This window comes from Coptis chinensis, chromosome 9, assembly GCF_015680905.1.
Source record: "Coptis chinensis isolate HL-2020 chromosome 9, ASM1568090v1, whole genome shotgun sequence".
NCBI lineage: Eukaryota > Viridiplantae > Streptophyta > Magnoliopsida > Ranunculales > Ranunculaceae > Coptis > Coptis chinensis.
Window position 1 is genome coordinate 12,987,673 of NC_141464.1, and position 24,221 is coordinate 13,011,893.

At 34.9% G+C, this 24,221-nt stretch overlaps 2 protein-coding genes, 1 long non-coding RNA gene and 1 pseudogene across 4 annotated transcripts; 1 reads left to right on the forward strand and 3 right to left on the reverse strand.

Moving 5' to 3' along the window:
- Nucleotides 1-277: 277 nt before the first annotated feature.
- On the forward strand, nucleotides 278-9,597 carry LOC147474819 (BEACH domain-containing protein C2-like). Its single transcript, XM_086585198.1, is given in 8 exon segments — nucleotides 278-649; nucleotides 711-825; nucleotides 1,938-2,269; nucleotides 2,357-2,902; nucleotides 5,105-5,160; nucleotides 5,362-6,147; nucleotides 7,581-8,294; nucleotides 9,149-9,597. Coding segments are annotated over 6 exon segments (2,619 nt in total). The 5' UTR covers nucleotides 278-649; nucleotides 711-825; nucleotides 1,938-2,010; the 3' UTR covers nucleotides 9,407-9,597.
- Nucleotides 9,598-13,483: 3,886 nt separating this feature from the next.
- Nucleotides 13,484-14,081, reverse strand: LOC147474820 (uncharacterized). Its single transcript, XR_015209016.1, has 2 exons — nucleotides 13,893-14,081; nucleotides 13,484-13,648 (listed from the first exon to the last, which is right to left on the reverse strand). It is a non-coding gene; the product is annotated as an uncharacterized LOC147474820 (long non-coding RNA).
- A 240-nt stretch (nucleotides 14,082-14,321) lies between these two features.
- Nucleotides 14,322-20,838, reverse strand: LOC147474821 (bifunctional cytosolic FAD synthase/FAD diphosphatase-like; annotated as a pseudogene). Its single transcript, XR_015209671.1, has 17 exons — nucleotides 20,818-20,838; nucleotides 19,924-19,977; nucleotides 19,657-19,826; nucleotides 19,459-19,576; nucleotides 19,213-19,295; nucleotides 18,571-18,630; nucleotides 18,132-18,390; nucleotides 17,675-17,771; nucleotides 16,779-16,829; nucleotides 16,618-16,698; nucleotides 16,293-16,396; nucleotides 15,761-15,830; nucleotides 15,441-15,560; nucleotides 15,130-15,286; nucleotides 14,905-14,998; nucleotides 14,722-14,787; nucleotides 14,322-14,419 (listed from the first exon to the last, which is right to left on the reverse strand). The product of XR_015209671.1 is annotated as a bifunctional cytosolic FAD synthase/FAD diphosphatase-like (transcript).
- On the reverse strand, nucleotides 14,928-15,786 carry LOC147474822 (protein SGT1 homolog). The gene is made up of 4 exons (XM_086585199.1): nucleotides 15,761-15,786; nucleotides 15,441-15,565; nucleotides 15,182-15,286; nucleotides 14,928-14,998 (listed from the first exon to the last, which is right to left on the reverse strand). The coding sequence occupies exons 1-4, from the start codon at nucleotides 15,784-15,786 to the stop codon at nucleotides 14,928-14,930; spliced, it is 327 nt and encodes a 108-aa protein (XP_086441325.1).
- Nucleotides 20,839-24,221: the final 3,383 nt, after the last annotated feature.

The following is a 24,221-nucleotide window of genomic DNA, read 5'->3' on the forward strand; positions in this document are numbered from 1 at the left end:
TGTGCGAAAAGCCCATAAAAACCAAATGGGATCCGTCCCGGCAGTTTCCTGTTTCAAAATTCTAATTAGAACTCGTATCTCGAGATTAATCACTACTCAGTAGCCGTAGAATGGTGATAGAAATGATCCCGACCGTCCTTTATTATAGTTTTGTCCTGTAGCGAAAAAAAACACCCTATCTTATTAGATAGATATATGGTTCTAGTAATTTTGGTAGTAATATGGTTCAGTTCGGTTATTTTCGATTTATAATTCTAAAAACTATTGACCGAACCGACCTAACTCATGCGGTTCGGTTCGGTCCGTGTAAATGGTTTTGTGACACCCCCTAGTTTCCAAGGTGATTGTTGCCAACTAATTTTTTCCCGCTGGTATCTCAGTGAAAAATTTAAGAATGCCGCCCAAATTTCAGTTTCCCACTCAAAATTTAGAGACCGGGTCATTATGTTTCCGGGCATGGAGTACGGTTAACCTTTACTCTCTCTCTCTCTTCACCTCAACTCCTTGAATGGCAATAGTGAATTTAACTGAAATGGGATCTAATCTTGACACACGAGTACAAAGGGTACTCATGAAAAATGTTGTGTTCGTTGACGACAAGACTTCTTCTAAAGCATCATTCAACTCTCAACAAGCTCAAACTATCAAGGTATTAATTGATTAATTTTTGTGTAATTAGTTGATTTTATTAATTAATAGAAACATTGTAGGTACTTGAACAAAGGGTGGGTGGAGAGTTTAGAATGAGAGCTCGATGCTTGTGCTCGGTCTGACAGACAACAAGCTGAAGCAGCACAAAGAGCTGTTGAATTAGATGCACTTGAAGTAGGACTTTGTTTCAACTTTCAACCTTGACTAATGATATTTATCTTATTTTTTAAGAATGATTACTTCCGTGTCTATGTATTACGATCTGATTATAGAAGCTGTTCCTAGAAAAAAGGTGATATGAAAATTTTAATATCAGGCATCTAAGACATACTTTACTAATGTTTGGAGGTAATTTTGTGGTCTCAAGAATGTCAATCTGATACTGAGTTTATACATAGTTGGAGTGGTAATTGATATGGCCATACGAGGGCGTTAGCAGTGGTTTTAAGTTTCAAAGTTCAAGTCTTACTCTCATAGCAATGAGAATTGAAATGCAGCATCATATCTTGTTGAATGGATATTTTTCGCTCTCTAGCTATATAAAGTAATGGCACGATTGATATTTTGTTTAGAACATGCACCATGAGTCCATGATGTATAGGCTATCATTTATATAGAATTATAGATGATATATGCAGATGTTCAGGAATAAAATATGTTTATGCATGCTTTCATCATAGTGATGGAGATGGGTTTTTTCAGAGAGCTGGAAGCCATAGGTTGTGGAAACAAATTCTTGAACAAGGTAAATCTTGTAGGGGTGGATTACCATATAAAGATTTTTGAACAAAGTAAATCTATTTTATTTGTTGATTAATTTTGAAAAAAAAAGGACGCCTCACACTATATAGAGGAACTAACTGTCCTGATGTAAGTTATATAATGTTTTTAGTAGATTTTAGACGCGCTAGAGAAACTAATGCCTTCCGAGGGAAGGAACTAAATTGTCTTGAGGCGTAAGAGTTACTTAACTGTTTTGGCATTCGTTGAGATGGTTAAGTAGCTAGGTTGAGCAATGAGATATATATTGTTATGATTTCCAGGTTATGACAAGATTTAAATTTATGAAATGTCGAAAATACAAAGGAGATTTTGTCAAAAATTTTGTAGGATTTTGCTGTCTTTGTATAGTTTGGGTTTTGCTTGGTTGGCCCGTATCACGTTCAGAGTTTCGTAATGACTGTAGATGCCATGTGTCTTTGGTATTCAGGCATGCCAAAATTTGGGGCATGACAAGAGTCCTGTCTAAGATGGCTTGTAATTCATTGTGATTTTTTTCCCTCTAGGTGGCTTCAGGTTATTACGAGAACAATGACGACAGTCTGAGCTAACCGTGTATTGCTTTCTTTGGAGAAAGCCATGGGTGGAAAGGAAAGCAGAGGTCCAGCAAGCACGCTTGAGTTTGATGGTGAAAGCTCTGGCTTACTAGGTCCTGGTGAGAGTCGCTGGCCATTCACTAATGGCTATGCATTTGCAACATGGATTTACATAGAATCATTTGCTGATACTCTAAATACAGCCACAGCTGCTGTAGAAATCGCAGCAGCTACTGCAGCCACGTCTGGAAAATCCTCGGCCATGTCGGCTGCCGCTGCTGCAAGTGCGCTTGCTGGTGAAGGTACAACTCACATGCCTCGGCTGTTCATTTTTCTATCTGCTGATAATCAAGGGATAGAGGCTTATTTTCATGCTCATTTTTTGGTAGTTGAATGTGGTAGTGGCAAGGGAAAGAAGGCTTCCTTGCATTTCACTCATGCATTCAAGCCACAGCACTGTTATTTTATTGGACTTGAACACACTTGCAAGCAGAGTTTGCTAGGGAAAGCAGAAAGTGAGCTGAGATTGTATATTGATGGTTCTTTGTATGAAAGTCGTCCATTTGATTTCCCACGGATATCCAAGCCTCTAGCATTTTGTTGCTTTGGGACAAATCCTCCTCCAACAATGGCTGGTTTGCAGCGGCGCCAGCGTCAATGCCCACTATTTGCTGAGATGGGGCCTATTTATATTTTCAAGGAGATAATTGGCCCTGAAAGGATGGCTCGCCTGGCTTCTAGAGGAGGAGATGTACTTCCTTCTTTTGGTAATGGAGCTGGCTTGCCATGGCTAGCATCCAATGACCATGTACGGAGTTTGGCAGAAGAAAGTGCATTTTTGGATACAGAACTCGGAGGAAGCTTGCACCTTCTTTATCACCCTAAGTTGCTTAGTGGTCATTTCTGTCCAGATGCTTCCCCTTCTGGTGCTGCAGGTTCACTTACATATTTCTTCTTTCTTTCTCTTAATTTGACTTGTCCACATTAATCTAATTAATTTTAGACAATTGTTAGCATTTCATCCCCTTCTGATCCCTTTACGGCTTCATCTGTTATGCCATTCCTTCATATAAACCGCAAACATTCCTTGATATGAACGTTTTTCTGAGGGTGGAATTTATGTTTTTCTCAGTATACCACAAGCGCTTAAATATTTTCTATTCAATTCTATAAGTAGAGAAGCAACATATGTGACACCAAAGAGAGGAAGTGGAGAGTTTCGAATTTCATTGAGGTTTTTGCATGGCATATCTAATCTATTATTTTTATTAATTTATTTTTTTTTCCTCTAATTTTGATTGGAAACATGTAATTTTTTTGATGTGAACTTAATTTACATCACCCGAATAGGAGAGTATTCAGACTCCAATTCATTCTACTTTTAGGAAGATATCAAGGAACAGAAACCCAAGACCCCCAAAATGCAGTACATCAAATTTTGAATATTAGGGCATTCCATTCTCAAACCAATCTTGGAATTGCCTGTCTAAAGGTCCCCGTTTAAATGCTTGAAATTCCTTTTGTTGTTTTCCACGTCTTATCTACTAAGCATTGGTCTGTAGTTATTGGAATGTTGTTGGAAGCTGGAATGTTATATTTTTTTTTTTCTGGAAGTTGTTGGAATGTCCTTTTAAGTTGGATTTGAAAGTCTCATCTTTTTATACAAAGTATTTTCATTGTGTATTTGGTTGATGGATAATTGTTTAGAAGCATATTATATTACATCCTAGATATACATTTTGGATAAGTAGCTGAGTTGAATCATGGAAGAGTGCAAATTAGTTCTGAAAAGACTAGTTGAAAACACAATTTGATAATTCACTTGTTATATAGTGGGAAGCTTATAACGTACACTAACAATCATCAATTACCAGTTGTGGATAGATCCAGCTGTTTCTATTAACAGGAACCTGAATGACGTAGTATACACTTGTTACTGTGGTCCTCCAGAATCATTTTTATGACTTCTTACAGTTAAATTTAGTTATGGATTATTATTGGATGTATATATATATATATATATATATATATATATATATATATATATATATATATATATGGGGAGGGTTCTGTGGATATATATTATAAAAACACGTAAACAAACTCATGAGCGTTAAGGCCTTCCAACCACTTAAAACATTGTCACAAAAATTAATTTAAATCGAAAACTTCTATCGCCATTGAATGTAGTCAACAAATCAAGAACCGTACATTTTCAAGATAATTGATGCTATATTTCGCAAGGTCAGAAATTCCCAAATACTTTGATTTTTTTGTGAAAATGTTTAAAATAGTGAGGAGATCATATCTACACAAACTTATCCTAATCTAAAACTTTAAAATACCCTAACGATTATGAGTTTGCTTACTTGTTTTTATGATATATGCCCCTAGAACCTTCCGTTATATATATTATTTTCTTTTCTTTTTCTTTTTCTAGCCATGTGGTTTTTATATGGAGCAGGACTGTTGCTTTTAATGAACTCTTGGTAATTCAATACTAAGGGATCCATTTGCAATGCTCATGCTGCAGGCCTGTTTGATATATAACTTCACTTTATTTGGATAAATGGAATGCAAGTATGCAACCATTATTGGAAAGATCAATCAGAAAAAAGAAAAGAAAATAGAAGTATAACTATTACTGGAAAGATACATCTGTGCGAAAACTAAAAAAATCTTTGTGAGAATCAGATCTAGAAGTCACAATATGAAATTTCTTTTATTAGTTTGTCTTTTTATTGCTATTTTTAAGTTTTGCAGGAAGTTAACATAAGTACAGTTGTTCGGACAGATAGTTTGTTATCACAATTGTCTTTGAGAATAGTATTCTTAATGCAAATCAACTTATGGACTGAAGCTGTATTCTGGAATTGAATCTCACTGTATCTTTGAACTTAACAAAAACGAATTATAATAGAGGGACACATGATGATATACAACTGGTTGAAATTAACAGAAGAAACTAAACAAATTATTATGTGAAGTTGGGAAGAAAGGTTCTGTGAATATGTGTTGAGTATTGAAGTCGTAGAATCCAACTGAAAATGGTACAGATTAATAGATACTAATCAGATTAAAAAAAAAAAGGTTTCTGTTGGAATAAATTGTTAATTATTTCTTTTAATGCTTGTTAGTTGAGGCAACTTGTCTTCTACTCATGCCTGTAATGGCATGTAGTGCTGATGGATGGGTTTACTTCATAGACAGTCCCTTACTATTATTGTCATTATGATTATTTTTTATTTTGTTAATTTTTTCTTGAGTCGCTTAATATATACATTTTCTTATTATAATACTTAGAGAATTTTGGGATGGTTTGTTATTTTTGTAAATGGTTTGTAGAATTAATTTTCCAATGTAAATGGTTTCATTTTCTTTTTTCTTATATTAGGAACACAGAAGACCTGCTGAGGTTCTTGGGCAAGTTCACGTTGCCACTCGAATGTGCCCAACTGAAGCTCTGTGGGCCTTGGCTTATGGTGGATCCATGTCGTTGCTTCCTCTGGCAGTAAGCAATGTGCAGGAAGATAGCTTGGAACCCCTACAGGGGTCTTTTCCATTGTCTTCTGCTACGGCAACTCTTTCTGCTTCAATATTTAGAATTATTTCCATGGCCATACAATATCCTGGAAATAATGAAGAGTTGCGTTGCACAAGGGGGCCTGACGTTTTGTTGAGAATCTTAGATTATTTATTGCAGACTCTGTCTTCTTTAGATCTTGGAAAGCAAAATGGAGTTGGAGATGAGGAACTAGTTGCAGCTATTGTTTCCCTCTGTCAATCTCAGAAGAATAATTATGCACTCAAAGTGCAGTTTTTTAGTACTTTACTACTGGATTTGAAAATGTGGAGCTTATGCAACTATGGACTACAGAAGAAGCTCCTATCTTCCCTCGCTGACATGGTATTTACCGAGTCATCAGTCATGCGAGATGCTAATGCTGTGCAGATGCTTCTTGATAGTTGCAGAAGATGCTATTGGGTCATTCGAGAAAAAGACTTTGTCAATACGTTTTCACTGCAGGAGACACCAAGACCAGTTGGTGAAGTAAATGCATTAGTCGATGAGCTCTTAGTGGTTATTGAACTCTTAGTGGGAGGAGCAGCTCCTTCAGTTGCACCAGATGATGTTCGTTGTTTGATCGGGTTTTTAGTTGACTGTCTACAGCCTAATCAGGTGCAATATCTAATAATTTACGTAGTGTATTCTTACTATTGTTACTTTTCTATGATCAACGTGGAAATGCATCAAGGTTGATTTTGATGAATTTATGATAAAACAACTGAGGTCATGCTCCCAAAAAGTCACTTTATTGTTTATTCTAACCATGTTGAATCTATGAGAGAACAACCTATAACTTTTAGTGTTTGCAATTCACATTTGATATGGCCAGAATTGTTGGAACTGTTGTATACTATGAGGGTGTATTATATATGAAGGAGATTTATCTTCACCAAACTTGAGTTATCTCAACTTGGGCCGCATGAGTTTATTTTGTTCGGTGTTTTCCAAAGATGGCGCTGTTAATAAACAATAACTGATACACATGCACAAACACCCAAATCCACACACTCACTCTTGGTACTCACATGGATTAGCGCGAGGCTACTTTATGGTGGAGTATTTCTCATCCCTAAGAGTGTCCTCACAAAAAATAGTTTTTATCCCTCAGACAGAAATAAAGAGTGGTCCATTTCACTAAGCACATTGTATGAGATTCAAGATGATACAGACTGTAGCTTTATAAATCTGCCCTCCTCCTTTCCTATCGTGAACTTGTTAAACTGAGCTTTTTTTGGAGGATAATGTTCTTGGTGCAATCATCTTGTTTGCTAAAAGCAGCTCTTGGCTCATCTCACGAGGGCTTTACGAGTGTGTCATGTTAACCAGAGTTCGTTACTGTTATGGATGGATAGATGAATGTCAAAGAGTAATTTCACATGAATTTTTATGACTCAATTCTATATGATTTCTGTGGCTAAAGTGGCAATGACCTATGGATTATTCTATGTCAATAATCATGATCCTAGATACGAATGACCTTGAAACTTGCAACACTTTTTAAAGTGTTTCAGAATTTGATACAATCCTCTGTTTTTTCTGTAACTAGTATCATTTCTCTGATTTTGCTCAAGCATCAGTGGATGAATGCGAATAAATGATAACAACGGATTATATTAACCTTTCCGATTTTTGGTATTTTGTTTGTTGAAGAGTAGGCAGCAATGGAAATGAAAAGAAAGAGGTCTAAATTGACTAAAGATGAGGGGGGTAGTGATACTACTATATGAAAAACATGTTGGTATTCAAGAACGCTAAAACATATGGGAGTAAATTAACTTATACTTTTATAATGAAGCAAAAGTTGCCAATGTTAGAACTCGGAACTTTCATAATGATCCCAAAGCAAAAGTTTTGCATGGACAACCATGCTACAATCTCCCGCTTTCTGCAGCATGCACACAGTTAAAAGGTTTTTTCGCCCATCAGGGTAGGATTGTAAAATTTGTTCGAGAGCTCATGCTTTAGGTTTTATTTATTGAGATGTGTTCTTCGGGAATCAATGTAATCTGATATAGATCATATGCCTAATAATTTTGCTTTTCCAGGTTGTGAAGGTTTTGCATTTAATCTACAGGCTGGTGGTTCAACCAAATACATCGAGGGCTCACACATTTGCTGAACCGTTTCTATCTTGAGGAGGGATAGAAACACTTTTTGTCCTTCTGCAAAGAGAAGCAAAAGCTGGTGACAACAGTAATACTGAAAACTCTATTGTTAAGAATGAGAAAAATGAGTTTCTTCAAGGATCTGTTGATGTTACTGGTATCATGGATGAAATAAGTCACAATGAAGCTTTAGTAGCAGTTGAGGGAAACGAATCTGTTTCTGATGGAGAAGCCTTTGAATTACAATTGTCTGGTAGTGGTGGCAACTCCATTGATGCTTCCATCCGCAATAGTATTGATAGAAGAACGTCTGTGTCTGAGAATTTACTTGTAAAGAATTTGGGTGGTATAAGTTTCTCAATAACTGCTGACAGTGCTCGAAACAATGTCTATAATATTGACAATGGCTATGGCATTGTTGTTCGGATCATCAGTCTATTAGGTGCATTAGTGGCAGCAGGGCATTTGAAATTTGGTGCACATACTCCATCAAATATGACAAGTAGCATTCTGGGTAATGGACTGCATGATGGAGATGGAACGATGTTTGATGATAAGCTTTCTCTGCTACTTTTTGCCTTGCAAAAAGCTCTTCATGCGGCACCACGTAGGCTTATGACAACTAATGTCTGCATGGCTCTTTTGGCTGCATCGGTATGGCTACTGCTAGTTTTCTAGTTTGTCGTATGGTTTTCTTTTGTCAATGAATTGGATGGAACAAACACTTTACACAGTTATTTTATTGTTACTGGACCTAAGGTTGTACATAGTTATTTCCAGTGTTCTAAAAAGCGCTAGGAGGTAGTCGTTCCGAGGAGGGCAGCCTAGGCGGTCTATTATATATATATACTACACAAGAAATGAAGATATCCAAACTTGACGAAAGAAATATGAGTTTTTGAACAAAGGGAGATGGATTTGCACAAGTAGTGTGTGCGCGTTTGTTTGTTTGTTTGTTTGTTTTTTTTTTTTTTTGTGTGTGTGTGTTTTTGTTTGAGTGAGCGTGCATATCTTCGTGTTTCCAAGGAGTAAATTACAATTGGCTCTAATTGTAATTGGGATATGATTGTTGCGTAAAGGGTGTACGCTTGATGGCCTTGTAGCATCTCATTACTACGGCACATCAAAAGTGAAAGATGTAATTTTAAAATTCTGTGGGATTGAATTGAATTTTTTTATTGATAAAGAGAAAAAGAGTCGTCCAGTTGAGAAGAAGAATCTGCTTTTGCAAGATAATTAGCCATCATACTAATTACTCTTGAAATAGAGAAAGCCAACAACTTTAGGCTTTGCAGATTTGATGAACAACTCTCTCGCTCTCTCTCTCTCACACACACACACACACACTCACAGAGATCTTGCCTGTGCACATATACATCTTCACATGATTTCGTACATGTTTGATTGATAATATGCATGTGAACATCTGTTAGGAATTAAGAGTTGTTTGTTTTAGGTCTCCATTTGATTATAATTATACCAATTGATCCCCATATGATTTCTTTCAGATAAATGCTTCTACAACAGATGATGGGTTAAATATTTATGATCATGGTCATCGATTTGAACACGTTCAGCTTTTGCTGGTTCTTCTCCGTTCACTTCCATATGCATCCAGGGTATTTCAAATTCGCGCCATACAGGTATATTCAATATGTATGTTGTACAGTTTTACTGAAGTTTGGTGGCAGCCTCAACATCCTTACACATTTACAATTGGCCCTAGTAATACCGGGTGCTTGAATGATTCTGAGCACGTGTCCTAGGATTCTTGGAAACAATAGAAACTGTCAATAGATTACGTCAATGTGTTTACTTGGATAGATCTTAGCGTAATATACATCTTCTACTTTGGTGGGTCGTAATGTAATTGTCTATATAACGTGACTTGATTGGTAATTTTTTATTGATTCCAAAAAAACAAGGGATGAAGATGCGAAGTTTGGATCTTTAAAAAGGAATGACAAAGCATTGAATTTTTGAAAATATATAAATGCGAAGAAATGATGCAGGTTCAGCAGAAATCACTAGAAAAATGAATGTCTTTGTTGTTGTTCTCTTTAGTAAAAAAGTTGCAAAATCTTAGTCTTCCAAAAGGACTAAAAGAGTAAGGCATAAGAAAGCTTTTAAATATAAGATACTAAAAAATGAAAAATGGAGTGTAGAGAGCGAAGCTATACAAGTGAATGGATTTCGATGAGATAATTTCAAAATAGGTTAGACTGGGAATTAGAGGTGAATATTTTTTAATGTGGTAATGTTAGTGATTGACAATATAAGCTGTAGATCTCGTTAGACTCTAAGGGAGGGAATTTTAGGCTTTAGGGATTACATAATATGTTTGGTGATTATGTCAAAAAACAATCTTACAAGTGACATTCTAAAGTTTAAACCATAGGAAAGAATTAAACTGAGGAAGAAACTCAAGAAAAAGTACTGTGATACTTCGTGAAATATATTGGTTATTGAGCTAACCGGCACTGACATTCTAAGAATTAATTCCATGGTTGGAGGAACTCACTTCACTGGTTAAAAATCATGTTTTTTTTCCCCGATAAAATTGGTATTTTATGAAGAACTAAATATATCGGTAAAATATAGGTCTATGACGTTATTACAAATGACGTAATATAGGTCTATGTCATTCCAAAAGATATATGGATACTTATGTCATTACAACTGTGTAGTATAGATCTATATCATTCCAAATAACATATGGGTTCTTATGTCATTACAAATAGAGTAATATATATATGTGTGTGTGTGTGTGTGTGTGTGTGTGTCATTCCAAATGATATATTAGTACTAATGTCATTACAAATGACATAATATATGTATATGTCATTCCAAATAATATATAAATTAGACTGGTGCTGGAGAAAAGCCTACATATGTTACTTTATGAAATAAAGCACTAATATGACATTGAGAATCACATACAAACCATTGCCACTTTTTTGGCCAAATTAATTTTTAATTAAATAATTTAAAAACTAACTTGGGGCCCAGTTTTAACAAAAAATAATTTTAAAATAAAATTGGGTCCCACTATTTACTTAATTTGGTTGCTACCACCTAGAGTTGGGGACGATTTGTGAGTGACTACTCTTATTGGTGGAGACAAACTATGGGGATTTGTCTCCACCACCTAGAGATGCTCTTATGTTAATACAATTGACGTAATATAGGTCTATGTCATTCCAAATGATATATGAGTACTTATGTCATTACAACTGCGTAGTATAGGTTCATATCATTCCAAATAGCATATTGGTTTTTATGTCATTACAAATGGAGTAATATATATACATGTCATTCCAAATGATATATTAGTACTAATATCATTACAAATGGTGTAATATATGTATATGTCATTCCAAATGATATTTAAATTAGACTTAGTGTTGGAGAAAAGGGTACGTATGTTACTTTAGAAACCTTTAGAAGTAAAGCGCCAATATGACATTGAGAATTTAATACGACGTTGTGGATATTTTCATTACAAACAATTTAGAGTCATATGAGACCAAATTTGATGTGGCATTGAAACAAGTCGTACTATGTCATTCCAATTGTCATAAGAAAGATGTCTTTCCAACCGTTATAATAACTGCCTAATATGTTATTGTTTTTATCATACTTAACAATATGACAATAAATATGTCACATATCATTGATGTCAAAAAAAGAAACAAAAATTGTCATAATATATGCATATATACAATTATCTGCCACAAACCATTTTAAAGACTCTGGTACATCAATCATTTACTCGCACAATCAATTATTTACTCTTGCACAATGCAACCTTATACTCTTAGGGGCCATTTGTTTTTGCCTCTTATAAGACCTTGAGGTCTTATAACCTCTTATCAGATGTGGCCTAGTGATTTTGGACATTTTTTTGGTTTGTTTTTTACCTCTTATAAGAGACATTCTACTAGAAATGTCTTATAAGAGGCTCCAATTCTATAAGTACAAAAATTGGATCTACTTCAATTCTATAAGTCTTATAACTTGAAAAATGACTCAAACACCCCGTTCATATACCCCTAGTCTTATTTCTCTCTTCTTCCATTTTCATTATCTTCTTTTCCAAATAACTCCATTGTCTTAGCCACCACCACTACCACTGCCGCCACTACCACCACCATCATCACCTCCACCACCACCACCACCACCGCATTCATTAAGACTATCACTACCACCACCATCGCTATTAATTAAGACCACCACCACTTCCACTACCGCCACCACCACTTCCACTACCATCGTGCTATTAAGACTAATATCATCACCTCTACTGCCACCACCACCACCACTGCCACCACCACCACCACTACCACCACCACTACCACTACCACCACCACCACCACTACCAAGACCACCATCATCACCACCACCGCACCACCACCGTGCTATTAAGACCACTACCACCACCACCGCCAATTAAAATAGTTTTCTAAAATTGATATTCTAATTATCAAAATTGATTTGAAACCGAAAATCTAACTATACGCTTGTTTTAAATTAATTTATTCAAGTTAAATGTGGTGTAAAGCAGGATTATATTTGTCAAATAACCATCTATAGGATGTCATGTATTTATTTTTTCTATTTTTACAAATGCTTATAAGAGGAACTTAAAATGAAAAACAAACCACTTTATAAGACCATCTTATAACATATGCTCTTATAAGACCCTCTTATAACTTAACCCAAAAAAACAAATAGCCCCTTAGATTTGAGTAGACAACCTATTAGGGGGTTGAAAACGACTGAAGATGAACAAAATGTTCCAATTCTAAGTGGAACAATTAAACATATTCCTGCCCTAGTCAAGAAGAAGTGGGGAAGGTGTCGAGCACTGGTACTAAAAAAAATCTTTCTTTTTCTTTTTTTCCCGTTGTAGTTTAAGAAGATAAAGATGCATCATATTGATTGTTCCGTTAAGAAGGATGCACATCAAATAGCTTATACTTTTCTATGATTCTTCAAGGCACGAACACCAAGTGCAAGTCTGGATATTAAATTCCTTCAGTGGCATGAGAAAGAACATTAAAAAAAAATTAGTGAAGAAAGCTATACCAAACTTGGAAAACAAAAACAAAAAAGTTGCAAATTTAACATAATATGACCTCGATAGGATCTTTCGTATGTTCAACAATAGAAAGAAGCTTAGTTTCCTATAGAATCTATATAAAAATAGTATTCAACAACTGATAATAGGATAAGAAGAAATTAAAGTATATCAAAATACAGTGAAAAAGATGCACCACTGTCCTAAAGAATACGAAGCAAGGGATGCTCAGCACAGGGAACAAATACTGGAGATGACAATTTTGAAGACAGTCCCCACCTTAACCTCTTGGACCATGTCGAACTTCGTATATCAAGAACCCGAAAATGGCCACATATCAAAAAAGTTAAAAGCTTGAAAAATTTTCCAACGGTTATTAACCGGGAAAAACGATTAAAAAGCGTTGCAATTTTTCAACCCCTTTGCAACGGTTATTAACCGTTCCAACAATTACTAACGGTTAAAAAACGCTATAACCGTTTTAATCTATAACGATTAGTAATTGTCATTACTCACAATTATTAACCAACCGCAGAGATTAAAAACATTAAAAAACGTTATGTTTTAATCTATAACGATTATTGATAGATGCTTTAATATTTATTTTTTGCTTTACAACGGTTTACAACCGTTACTAATGTATTGATACGGTAAAATATAATTTTTTTCCTGCCCTGAACCAGCACCTGGTTTCATATAGAAACAAATAAAATTACTAATTTTTCATACCATTTGACAAGTAAAATAAACACAAGCAAACGCCTGAAAAAAATATTATATTCATTGAACCATATATATAACTTCAAAAAATATTACAAATTTCTATACGATTTTCCAAACAATCCCGAATCTTCAAAAATGCAATAACAAGCATCAGTGACGATGGCTTCACTCAATATAAATCCTAGTGCCGCTCCACAAAGTCTATCTAATTCCAAAAAAATCACAAAATAAATAATGAACTCAGAAAAACAATCATACTAATTAAATTCATGCAATTAATTAAATACTTGACCCCGCCCCCCCAAAAAAAGATAGAGCATTTGTTGTCTACTCCCATATCTCGACGACATAAACAATAATTACATAAAATTGGTGCATAAAAAGAAAACCTTATAGTAACTTGACGAGTTGAAAATTGAGAAAATAGAGAGTGAGGTTTAAGTTTTTACCTTGACGAGGAGCTTGAGGTGAGCATGACTCATCAGATTGGGAAGTAATTCTTTTGGCCTTCTTCCAAAGGCGCTCCCACATGTCGATAATATCAGTTGATCCAATAGATGTGTTCTAATGGAGACTAGCAATCCTTCTTTGGAAAAAGGAAATTCATCTTAGATAATATTTGTGACTAGTGAGAAAAAAAAAAAAAAAAAAAAAAAGTACCTTAAATAGTTCAAAGAATCATGACATTCTTGTTGATAGCTCTCCCCATAGCTTTAAGAACAATCTCGTTAGACCCTTTATCCCGAAGAAATATAGAAGCCTGATGAAAGCTTTAACCCATCAATTTCTATCATACATGTTCATATTCCAGTCATGGTAATAAGATTAAAAATGTAGCTATCTTTGGATTAGAAACTTATTAATTATTATATAGTCTAATAAAACATTAAAATCAGACCTGGAGGAGAGTGGTGGCATAAGTAATGTAATTCCTCATGCGTCCTTGAGTAGTAAAGAGCCATTTATTTTATATACTCTGACATAAAGACAAAAAAAAAAAGTAGTATTAAATTACACAAATCAAAAGCAACAAAAAGCTTTCTTACTTTGTAGCTGTTTCGTGAGTGAATGAATTGACCTCAGGGAAAGCAGATGGGGTCTCAAAATAAATAGTTCGTATGGGACACTATAGTGTGCAATTTTCCCACTTAAATCCCGTCTGAATAATTAGCAAAAGTTGCCCAAGTCAACTTAAATCCATATCAAGGGGCAATCACTTCCTATGTTACAAGACAGCAACAAAAAGAGTTGACACTAAATCGGCAAACAAAGAGATACCTTTCCAAATAAGCGTGGCTGAAAATGGTACACATCTTCACCAGGGATATCAATTGTAACACTTAGCTGCATTACAAAGGAGGTGGAATTATTTTAAGATCTTTTCCTTGAAATAGGGATGACCTAACAAAAGAATGAGCATGATATACATGCACAAAACATAGTTTTTGAATGAAAACGTACAATCTGTTCACCGAAGTCGACAATCACATATTTTTCTGGTACACCCTTCGCAAATAGTCACAACTACTTCCTCTGGCTTCTAGTAAAATCATGCCTGCATAACCATATCATTAAGATCAAAATTTTCAAATAAGTCCAGAACCATAAAAAGTTCTCTATATTATATAGCCTATAGATAAAACTACACAAGGACAATGATTACGGTAAAATGGGACTATTAAGTACCTAAATTTTGGTTTAGCAGGAGTTGTGACTGTCGCCTAATGGGACAAAGTACTGTTTTCATGACTTTTTCCATCAGCAGAATTGGCTGATACTGAAGGAGATGCAGCAACTGGTGCCACATTGCCCACTGGTTGCTTTGTCAGATCACCAAGTTCCTCTGATTAATCATAAATTGCAAATTAATCTTAAAAATCGATAAAGTGTACATGTAAAAATGAAACATACTAATTATACTCATATGCTGGACAATTAGATTCTTCACCACTATTTAAGTAGAAGGGTAGATAAATGAGATTCCATTCTATAAGTACCTGCAATGCGTTGATCACATTCCTTGATTAAATTGGAGAACCGTGCATCACCAGGTGCCAAGGAAGCACCTGCTTCAAGGGCAGCCTTGGCAGTCTGAAACTCCTCCAGCTTTAAACAGGCAGTCCTTAAAAAAGAAACAAAATCCTTGTAAGATGGAAGTTGTAAACAGGAAAGGTATAAAAGGCAACAATTGAACAATAATATAATAATTAAGAAATCCATATAAGTTTCCAACCATTTGCAAAGTCGCTAATACTTCGTATCTACACAGCATATAGCACATTTATGTTTAAGATCATAAAAGTAAATGTCCTCTCACCCTTTACGTAGGTATGCTTTGGCCATGGAAGTATCCAGCTCAATTGCTCTGTTTGCATCAGAAACTGCCTCTGTTCAAATTTACACATGCGTTATCAACTAAGATCATCCCACCATTCCACAAGAAAAAATAAAAGGAAATACTTCTGAACAAATAAAAGGAAAAAACCCAATGCAACAGATACTCACAGTAATAACGTAGGAATTATTTAAACAACGCCCTATGACGGTAAGACCGTAAAACACTATTATATGGCAACTTCTCAATAGAGTATCCTTTTAAGTTTCCTAATTAACATTGACCCACACAAATAAATAAGTTTCCACTGCTTCTAACTTGCTTTCAAATTTCAATAACAAATTGCAAACCCTAACACAATGAAGTCAGAAATAAAGTCAAGAACACAACGCAAATCATTCTTGATTCCTCTTATTACAACAACACAAAGTGAGAAACATGACATAATCCCACCAAAACAAAACCCTAACTACTGATACTATTAAGTTAAAGTTTTCCTTCAATAAATTCAAACCTTATTAATAAAGAAAACAGATTTCCAAAATAAATAATCCCATCTGAATCATCAGGTTTTCCCACTTGCAAAATGTAACCAGCCCTAAGAAGATGTAGCAAAACCTGAAAAACCAAGCAATTGCAAATAATCATGTGTAAAGAACCTAAATAGAACTCCTATTCAGACAACAATAAATATTAATCCTGATATTCTTCTATAGATAGAGCATACAGACAATACAATAGGCAACATTCACAGGAAGAAAAAAAAAGATGACATTCACACAACCAAAATATTAACATGTTAGCATAGAATTGCTTGCATCTGTAAAACTAAAATGCACCATACGAACTCCAAAGGCTTTCGCAATGCCTGCCACAGTAATATCCGAATGCAAGGGGCCAACACCTCCAAATATAAATAACTGCAAGACTGAGATCAGATGTTTTCCACACAAAAGAGCTTATACCCTAACATAAAAATACCAAATAGAGAGAGGCCTACCATATCATTAGCAGACTTCTCTTTTTCAACTAGTTCAGCTACAGAATCGACCTGCATTTTGACATATACAAAAGAAAAATACGGAGCTTTAAGAAGCGAACATAAATACCTCTAGAATATAAAAACTGATATGCAATCTGCATATCAGGAATGTAAGTAGATTTCCAAATACAAATGACTAGTTGCAGATGTTAAGTCTCATGGTGACTCTACATGCATTGATCAAGAAACTCAAAGCATATACCTAGTTTTTTCTGATAAAAGTATTAATAACCATTTAGAGTAGAGAAGAGGACTGGTGTTGCTTGAAGTAGAGAAAGAGTTGTGGTTAGAATTGAATGAACAACTTTCTATATAGCTGGAGAATTTTGTAATACCATCACCGTCAGCTACGGTTTACTTCAAGTCAAAGAACAAAATCTTGTGAAGTATCACAATCTTAAAAGGCCTCTAGACTAATGTATCACAAAACACAGTCTATATGAAATCCTTCCGCAGTATATTGAAAGAAAATTCAGACTGAAATATCAAGCAACTATTATTTACAGTTTGAGAGTAAATGAAACAAGATTTCACAGATGATACCAAAAATCAATTCTCTGCCCAAAACAGGTCTTGAAAAAGGTTCTCTGCAACCTTTTTTTCTTTTTGGTAAAAATGCTTAAAGACTTGAGTTGGGGGATCTCGAGTTAACAAGTCGTGATTGAGGATATCTACCATGCAATATTTAGGATTGCATAGGATTGTTTAAAGACAGTGGCGGTCTCGTATACGGTGGATACAGATATGTTGTCACTCTAGGCATATTGAAGTATCCAGGCACCATAAATCTTAGCAATATTTTAATATCACCAATTAAAATTGTAATAATTCTTTTCTACAAAATAGTTACTTACTTCATTCCGAACAACAGCAGTTTGTGATACAGCCTAGCCAATAGAGTGAAGCTTTCTACACAATGGCGGTCCCAGTTGGTCCTCACCAAAGCCAAACCTGAGCTATGGAAGAGACAGAGAAGCATATATTAGATACACAACTTCAAACTTAAGCATGAATCATAATTGCAACCTTTGTGACCAATAACGGTGTACCAGATAAATAAATTGCATTAAGGATATGTTCCTCAACCTAATGTCTTTTGGTAATGTCAGGAAATACAGTATAATGATATGTTTATGATGGATGAAGCATAAGCTAGTTTCATTTTTAGTTTAGGATCTAAGATTTAGACGTATTAAATACTTCTGTAGTGACACAAAACACACACATATGTAACACAAAAGAAAAAAGATCGTACTGATCGAAATGAAACTTTGTCAAAATACAAAAGTAATGCCACAGATCAGGACTTACAAAATCTCATCACCCACAGTAATAATTGATGCTGTGAGAGTACTATTCTGATGCGGGTCTATACTATTCAGTCCATTGCTTACAACTGGAACACTTCCAGAAGCCGGAGGTGTATACCGTTTTGCTCTCCCAGCTCTTTCCAATCTTCCATCAGTAAGTAGATAAGCAGGTCTGAAGTGATCTCTCTTGCTAGATTCACTGATGCACGTACAGTAACAAATTTGGTACCATATCATATATACTTCCGATAGAAGTGTAACTGTAAAACAGAGAAACCATTTATGATTACCTATGTAAATAAATTCGATAAACCAGAACAACCACTATATACATTTAAAACAATGAGAGTCAGTTAAAGTTAAATCGTGGTGCTCACACCAGGAGAACTTCCGAGGCACTGACTTAGAAAATACTATAAGCCCAGTTAAAAGAGACTTACCCCTGATCATAAAGACTGCAGTATTGAACTTTACATGTCAAAAGAAATGCCCATACATCCCTGTAAGAAAGATAGAATGATGTTAAAACCTTCATAATTTGTCTGAACCCAAGTCACATTGACACAGATACACATGTTGTTGTCCCACACAGATACAGAGTGTCTGACACGGCGATTTATATTAAGTCGGACACAAGGAAAAAAAAACTTCTTACCATGCTTTAGTTACACAACTAATTCTTGGCTAAAGACCTTACAAAGCGCGTCCTTACAAACAATTACTTATGAAAGTAACATATCATGGAGCTGTAACTATGTTAATAGATTATTTTCCTAGTCATTTAGGGTATAGAAGAACCCCTGGTTAAAAACCGTATGCACAACATGTCCATGTGTCCGACACAAACTTTTTTTCTTCTTCCTTTCTTTCTATTTAATAGATTATTCTTTTTTCTTTTTTCTTTTCTTTGAATATGAATATGAATTGATGTTCTTAGGTTTGCACAGACAAACTAGGAAGAAATGTATATGTATCCCTCCGCTCAAGTAATATGAAGTTGTGAACAATGACAAGCTACAGATTTCCCGCACCAACTTTTGAGAGTCTATGTTCACGTGTAAGCTAGTTTAGTTAGAAATAACCTGTATGACCAATCTAAGATTGGATTCACTCTCATGAAAGGTGGCCATCCAGGCGAACTAGGGGAAAACTGTTCTTGGCCAACCTGCACACAGAAAATAAATGCAAAGGACGCCAATTTATCATGTTGATCCCATTAAAGGTGATTATTCAATGTGAAAATCTAAGCGAAATGCCTATGCAGCTGGGATAAAAATGAAATATTTCTTCTGAGAGAAAAATAAAAGAGTGAAAATAAATGCATTTACCGCATTTGGGTCGCCTATTCTTGTACCAAGAAATATAGCTTTGGTTGGTTTTTCCTTAAGTAGAGCCTCCAAACCCGATTTGAAATCTAAGCAAATAGTTTCTATTTTTAATCCATAACTGGTCGAACAAGTAAAGAGCCATTTATTTTATATACTCTGACATAAAGACAAATCAAAAGCAACAAAAAGCTTTCTTACTTTGTAGCTGTTTCGTGAGTGAATGAATTGATCTCAGGGAAAGCATACGTGGTCTCAAAATAAATAGTTCATATGGGACACTTTAGTGTGCAATTTTGTACGTTCCCGTCTGAATCATCAGGTTTTCCCACTTGCAAAAAGTAACCAGCCCTAAGAAGATGTAGCAAAACCTGAAAAACCAAGCAATTGCAAAAAATCATGTGTAAAGAGCCTAGTTTACTGCATAAATAGAACTCATATTCAGACAAGAAATGGGAGAGAAATTACAGTTGAATCTTTCCCTCCATTAAAGCTAAAGGCAACCTCTTCAAACTTGTTAACCTGATAAAGATACTTATCTGAAAATGTCAGTACTTTTACTTTTACTTAGACATAAGCCCAATTATGTTGTCCGTTAAAATAAGCACAAATAACGAAATCTAGCTTCAACGATTTGGAATTCACAGGTTTTGAGTTAAATATACCTTGAAATCGTCACCTCATGCTTCTTCAATTCTCTTTCTGAGATTTTCTCCTTGAAATTATTCAAAGCCGAAATAATCCCTTTCAAATGAGTGACAAAAAAAAAAAAAAAAACCACAAACCAATTCAAAACAAAACAAAAAATTAGTCAAAATCAATTTAAGAAATTATTACTTTGAATAATTTGGATCTGAAAACTCTTCTTCATCTTCTTTTGAGTTGGTGGAGTGTGTGTGTGGGCAGAGAGGGAGGAGACTGGAGAGTGTAGCGGCGGTGAGAGAGAGAGAGAGAGAGAGAAAGTAAAGTTATGTTTTATATTTCAAGATTTTAATTTGCAACACTTCTCAAACGACTTTTAAGCGTTAGCAATTAATTCCTGAAATTCACCAAAATAAAATAACGCTTTATAATATTGCTAACACTATATAAGCGTTGGCAACTTACTAACAGTAAATAACCGTTGCAAAGCAAAAAAAGTCCGTGTTGCAAATATCATATTATGGTGTAGTATAAGGATCTACTGTAAATTAAAACATGTCACCATTGTGTATTAGTTGGTTATAACAAATTGGGCAAGCTAAGATATCTGTGTTGGAATTGACTTCCTTCTCATTCTAAGGATAACATAATGGCATGTTAAAAGAGAAGGGTAAAAAGGTACAACCAGATAGCCTACATGCTTATACACAATAAAAAAACCTCCAACGTAGACAAAGACATTCATGTGATGCTAACGCCGCATTATGTGTCTACACAGGGTTCTACCAAATCAGAGAAGACGAAAAAACAAAACGAAACTAGGTAGCAAAAAAATTAGGCTATAAGTCTCATATATAGAACGTAACATCGACTAAAAAGTCAGTGACCTTAAGTAGTTGGGAAGAGGATACACTTTGAACACTTTATACATATTCTTGTTCACAAGTCATTGGTACATAATGGAAAGTTTTGGTCGATGATCGAAGTATCGGCTTGTGTCATAGAGAATCAGAATTGACCTTTCATTGTGCATATGGTATCACTGTATCAGCCTTTTCATGGTCATTGAGGCTTATTAGGCATTGACATTTTTCAAACCAATTAAGCTACTCCTAATTATATGAAAACACAAGATTTAAGATGTAAAGGATCCAATTATATGCAAACGCACAAGTAACACTTAAACACTCATATGTACTATCAACTACCATACCATGTACACTCATCTCTTTTTTCCTGTAATACTTAACAATTAAAACTTTAAACATTAAGTGAGACTAATTGGTATAACTTCAAATGAAAAAACCAAAGGCGTACTGCAAATTGTAAAACAAGACAAAATATCAAAACAAGTCAGATATTGCATTTAAGTTTTGAAAATACCACTATGAACCATTAATAGTGTTAGATAAAACATCGATCTAACACTAAGTAAATCAAGTCACAACACATGAGAGTAAACAAATCTAATAAAAAGAAGCACCTTTTATATAAAAGATGCGTCTTTTATCTCATAATCGAAAGTTGGAGAAAACCCATAAGCAAGAACCCCACTTTTTTAAAACAATTGATGAGTAAATTAGTTACCTTGAGCAGATTGAATGACAAAAGCAACGACAGCTTGTTTAATCTTTGGGATACACTGAGAACATAGATAAAATTTTAATTAGAACCCCAAATCAATTATTGAAAGAGGATAGAAGAGGAACAAGAAGGGGGTGGAACATAAGAAAAACAAGAGAGAGGAAGAGAGGACGACTTACCTAGTAAGGAATCGAAACCTTGGCCTGCGCGACAACACCACTCCACTGTTTTCTCTTTTTTCCTTTTCATTCACTTGTTATTGATTTCTCCTTTTTAGGGGATCGGGGTTTAGATGAGCGGCTAGATCAAAAATAATCCCACTTAAGTTTTCGTTATTTCCCGCTTAAGTTTTCCTTATATTTTTTAGCAAAGTGATTTTTGTTTTTGACAATTTAATTATTTGCCCTTTTTGTTTATCAACTCTATAACATATACACAAGCGTTAGAAAATATAAAAGAAACGTTATATAATATTTACCAACGGATACTTGTATTGCTAACGATTACTAAATGTTGGTCCATTAACTAACGGATGTATATGTGTTGGTAATGAAAAATCCCAATGGTTGCAAAATAGCCCAAATGGTGTAGGGGGGTGTTAATTACACCTCCTGGTCCTTAGCAAGATGCTAAGGTAGGATTACATAAGCCCATTACTAACCACATCAATTCAAAGGCCTGCAACAATCGTGGGCACAAATTATCACTACTTTCCTTTACATCATGTAACTTAACGAACACTCCAGAGTGAGCTTTTAAGAACAATGCGCAACCAATAATCTGTATTGATTAAGGAAGATAAGTATTAAGGAAAACACAATTTAGTATTAAATAGATCTAGAATATAAGAAACTTTAACAAGTTTCAATTGTGCAACGCCTACACATAATGGACCCCTGCTAAGTTTGCCCCTACATATGAATTTATAATTGAATTATTTAGCAACCAAGGAAGCAATAAGCTCAAGTGCAAGACAAATATATGTGGATATATACCATGTCAGGCCATGATACATTGTAAATAATAAACAAACGCATCTCCGACCAATTGAACCCCAAACAATAAGTGAGCTTCGAAAACACTAGGCTTCATGGAGCAAAAGACATCGAGGACTTAGAAGTTGTTATAGAAACTCAAGTGCACTTGGCTTGGCTCAAGCTAAATTAGAAAGCAAAGAATTCACCATTTTGACTCGACACGTGGCAATCTTTCAACCATTAAACTTTCAAGATCCTATGGTTGTCCGGATGAGTGATTTTGTATGTCAAACATATATGTCCCTAGAACCCGTTAAAGTGTAAAAAATCCTCGGTAAATAGATATAACTTTGAGTTATCAATTAATCAAAAGTTTTGTATGCATGTAATATTTTCTAACAAGCAAACACACCTAACATGCAGAATTTGGTAAAAAATATAAATAAAAATGAAAAATGAAAAGGCAAAAGGGACTGCAAATGATGCAACTTTCATCTGAACCATGCATATATGGTAATAACTAAACTAGTGCACAGGGAAGCTCATGAACAGGAAATGAGAATCTCTAGTAGCATTGCCGAATCAGATAACAATTTAACAATTTAACAATTCTTTTCAGACTTTCCAAAACATATCAATTGTCTTCCATGACAATAACTTAGGCAGTAAAATGCTGAATGTAAAACAAACATTGGTTATACCTTTTGGGAAGCTTTGCGGCTTCTTCACATTTAAGTAACTCTGCATACAAGCCATCGATGGCTAACAGTTCCTCATGGGTACCCATTTCAACAAGTTGTCCTTCCTCCATCATGGCTATATAGTCAGCATTTCTTATTAGGCTAAGACGTCGAGCTATGATAATAGTTGATCGCCCCAACCTGAGAATATCTAGAGCCTCCTGAACAGCCCCTTCTGCTTCAAAGTCAAGGCCACCAGTCACCTCATCAAGAAGAAGAATAGATGTATTTGAAAGCATTGCTCTGGGCAACGAAAAGTTTAATCTTTTGTTCTTCCGTTAATGCCAACCCACTCGCCCACCTAAAATGCATAAAAATAGAGGAATATCAACAAAAGAATAATTCTTCCATTAATAACTTAATACCAAGCATTAAGATACATGACTTTGCTATGATAATAGTCATTGTTTAAGAGCTCCCCACTCAGAGGTTCTGGGGGTGTTCTTTGTGAGTGTTTTCGAGTTTTTTTTTATTGCACTCTTAACGAGACGGGAATATCTATAATTCTAGGACTTCACAAGTTGATATTTTGTATATTGTCAAGATGGAAAATGAGTCGTGGGTTGCATCTTTACTTTTCAAATATAGTTATACAAGAGTTCAATGAATGCCTTTACTTGTATAATTTTCATCAAGGTTGAAAAAAAATTTGAATTTGGAAAAAAATATCACATATATTCTACCTGTGTTTCATAGCCCTTACTTTTCAAATATATTATACAAGAGTTCAATGAATGCCTTTACTTGTATAATTTTCATCAAGGTTGAAAAAATTTTGAACAGAAGAAAATATCACATATATTCTGCCTGTGTTTCATAGCCC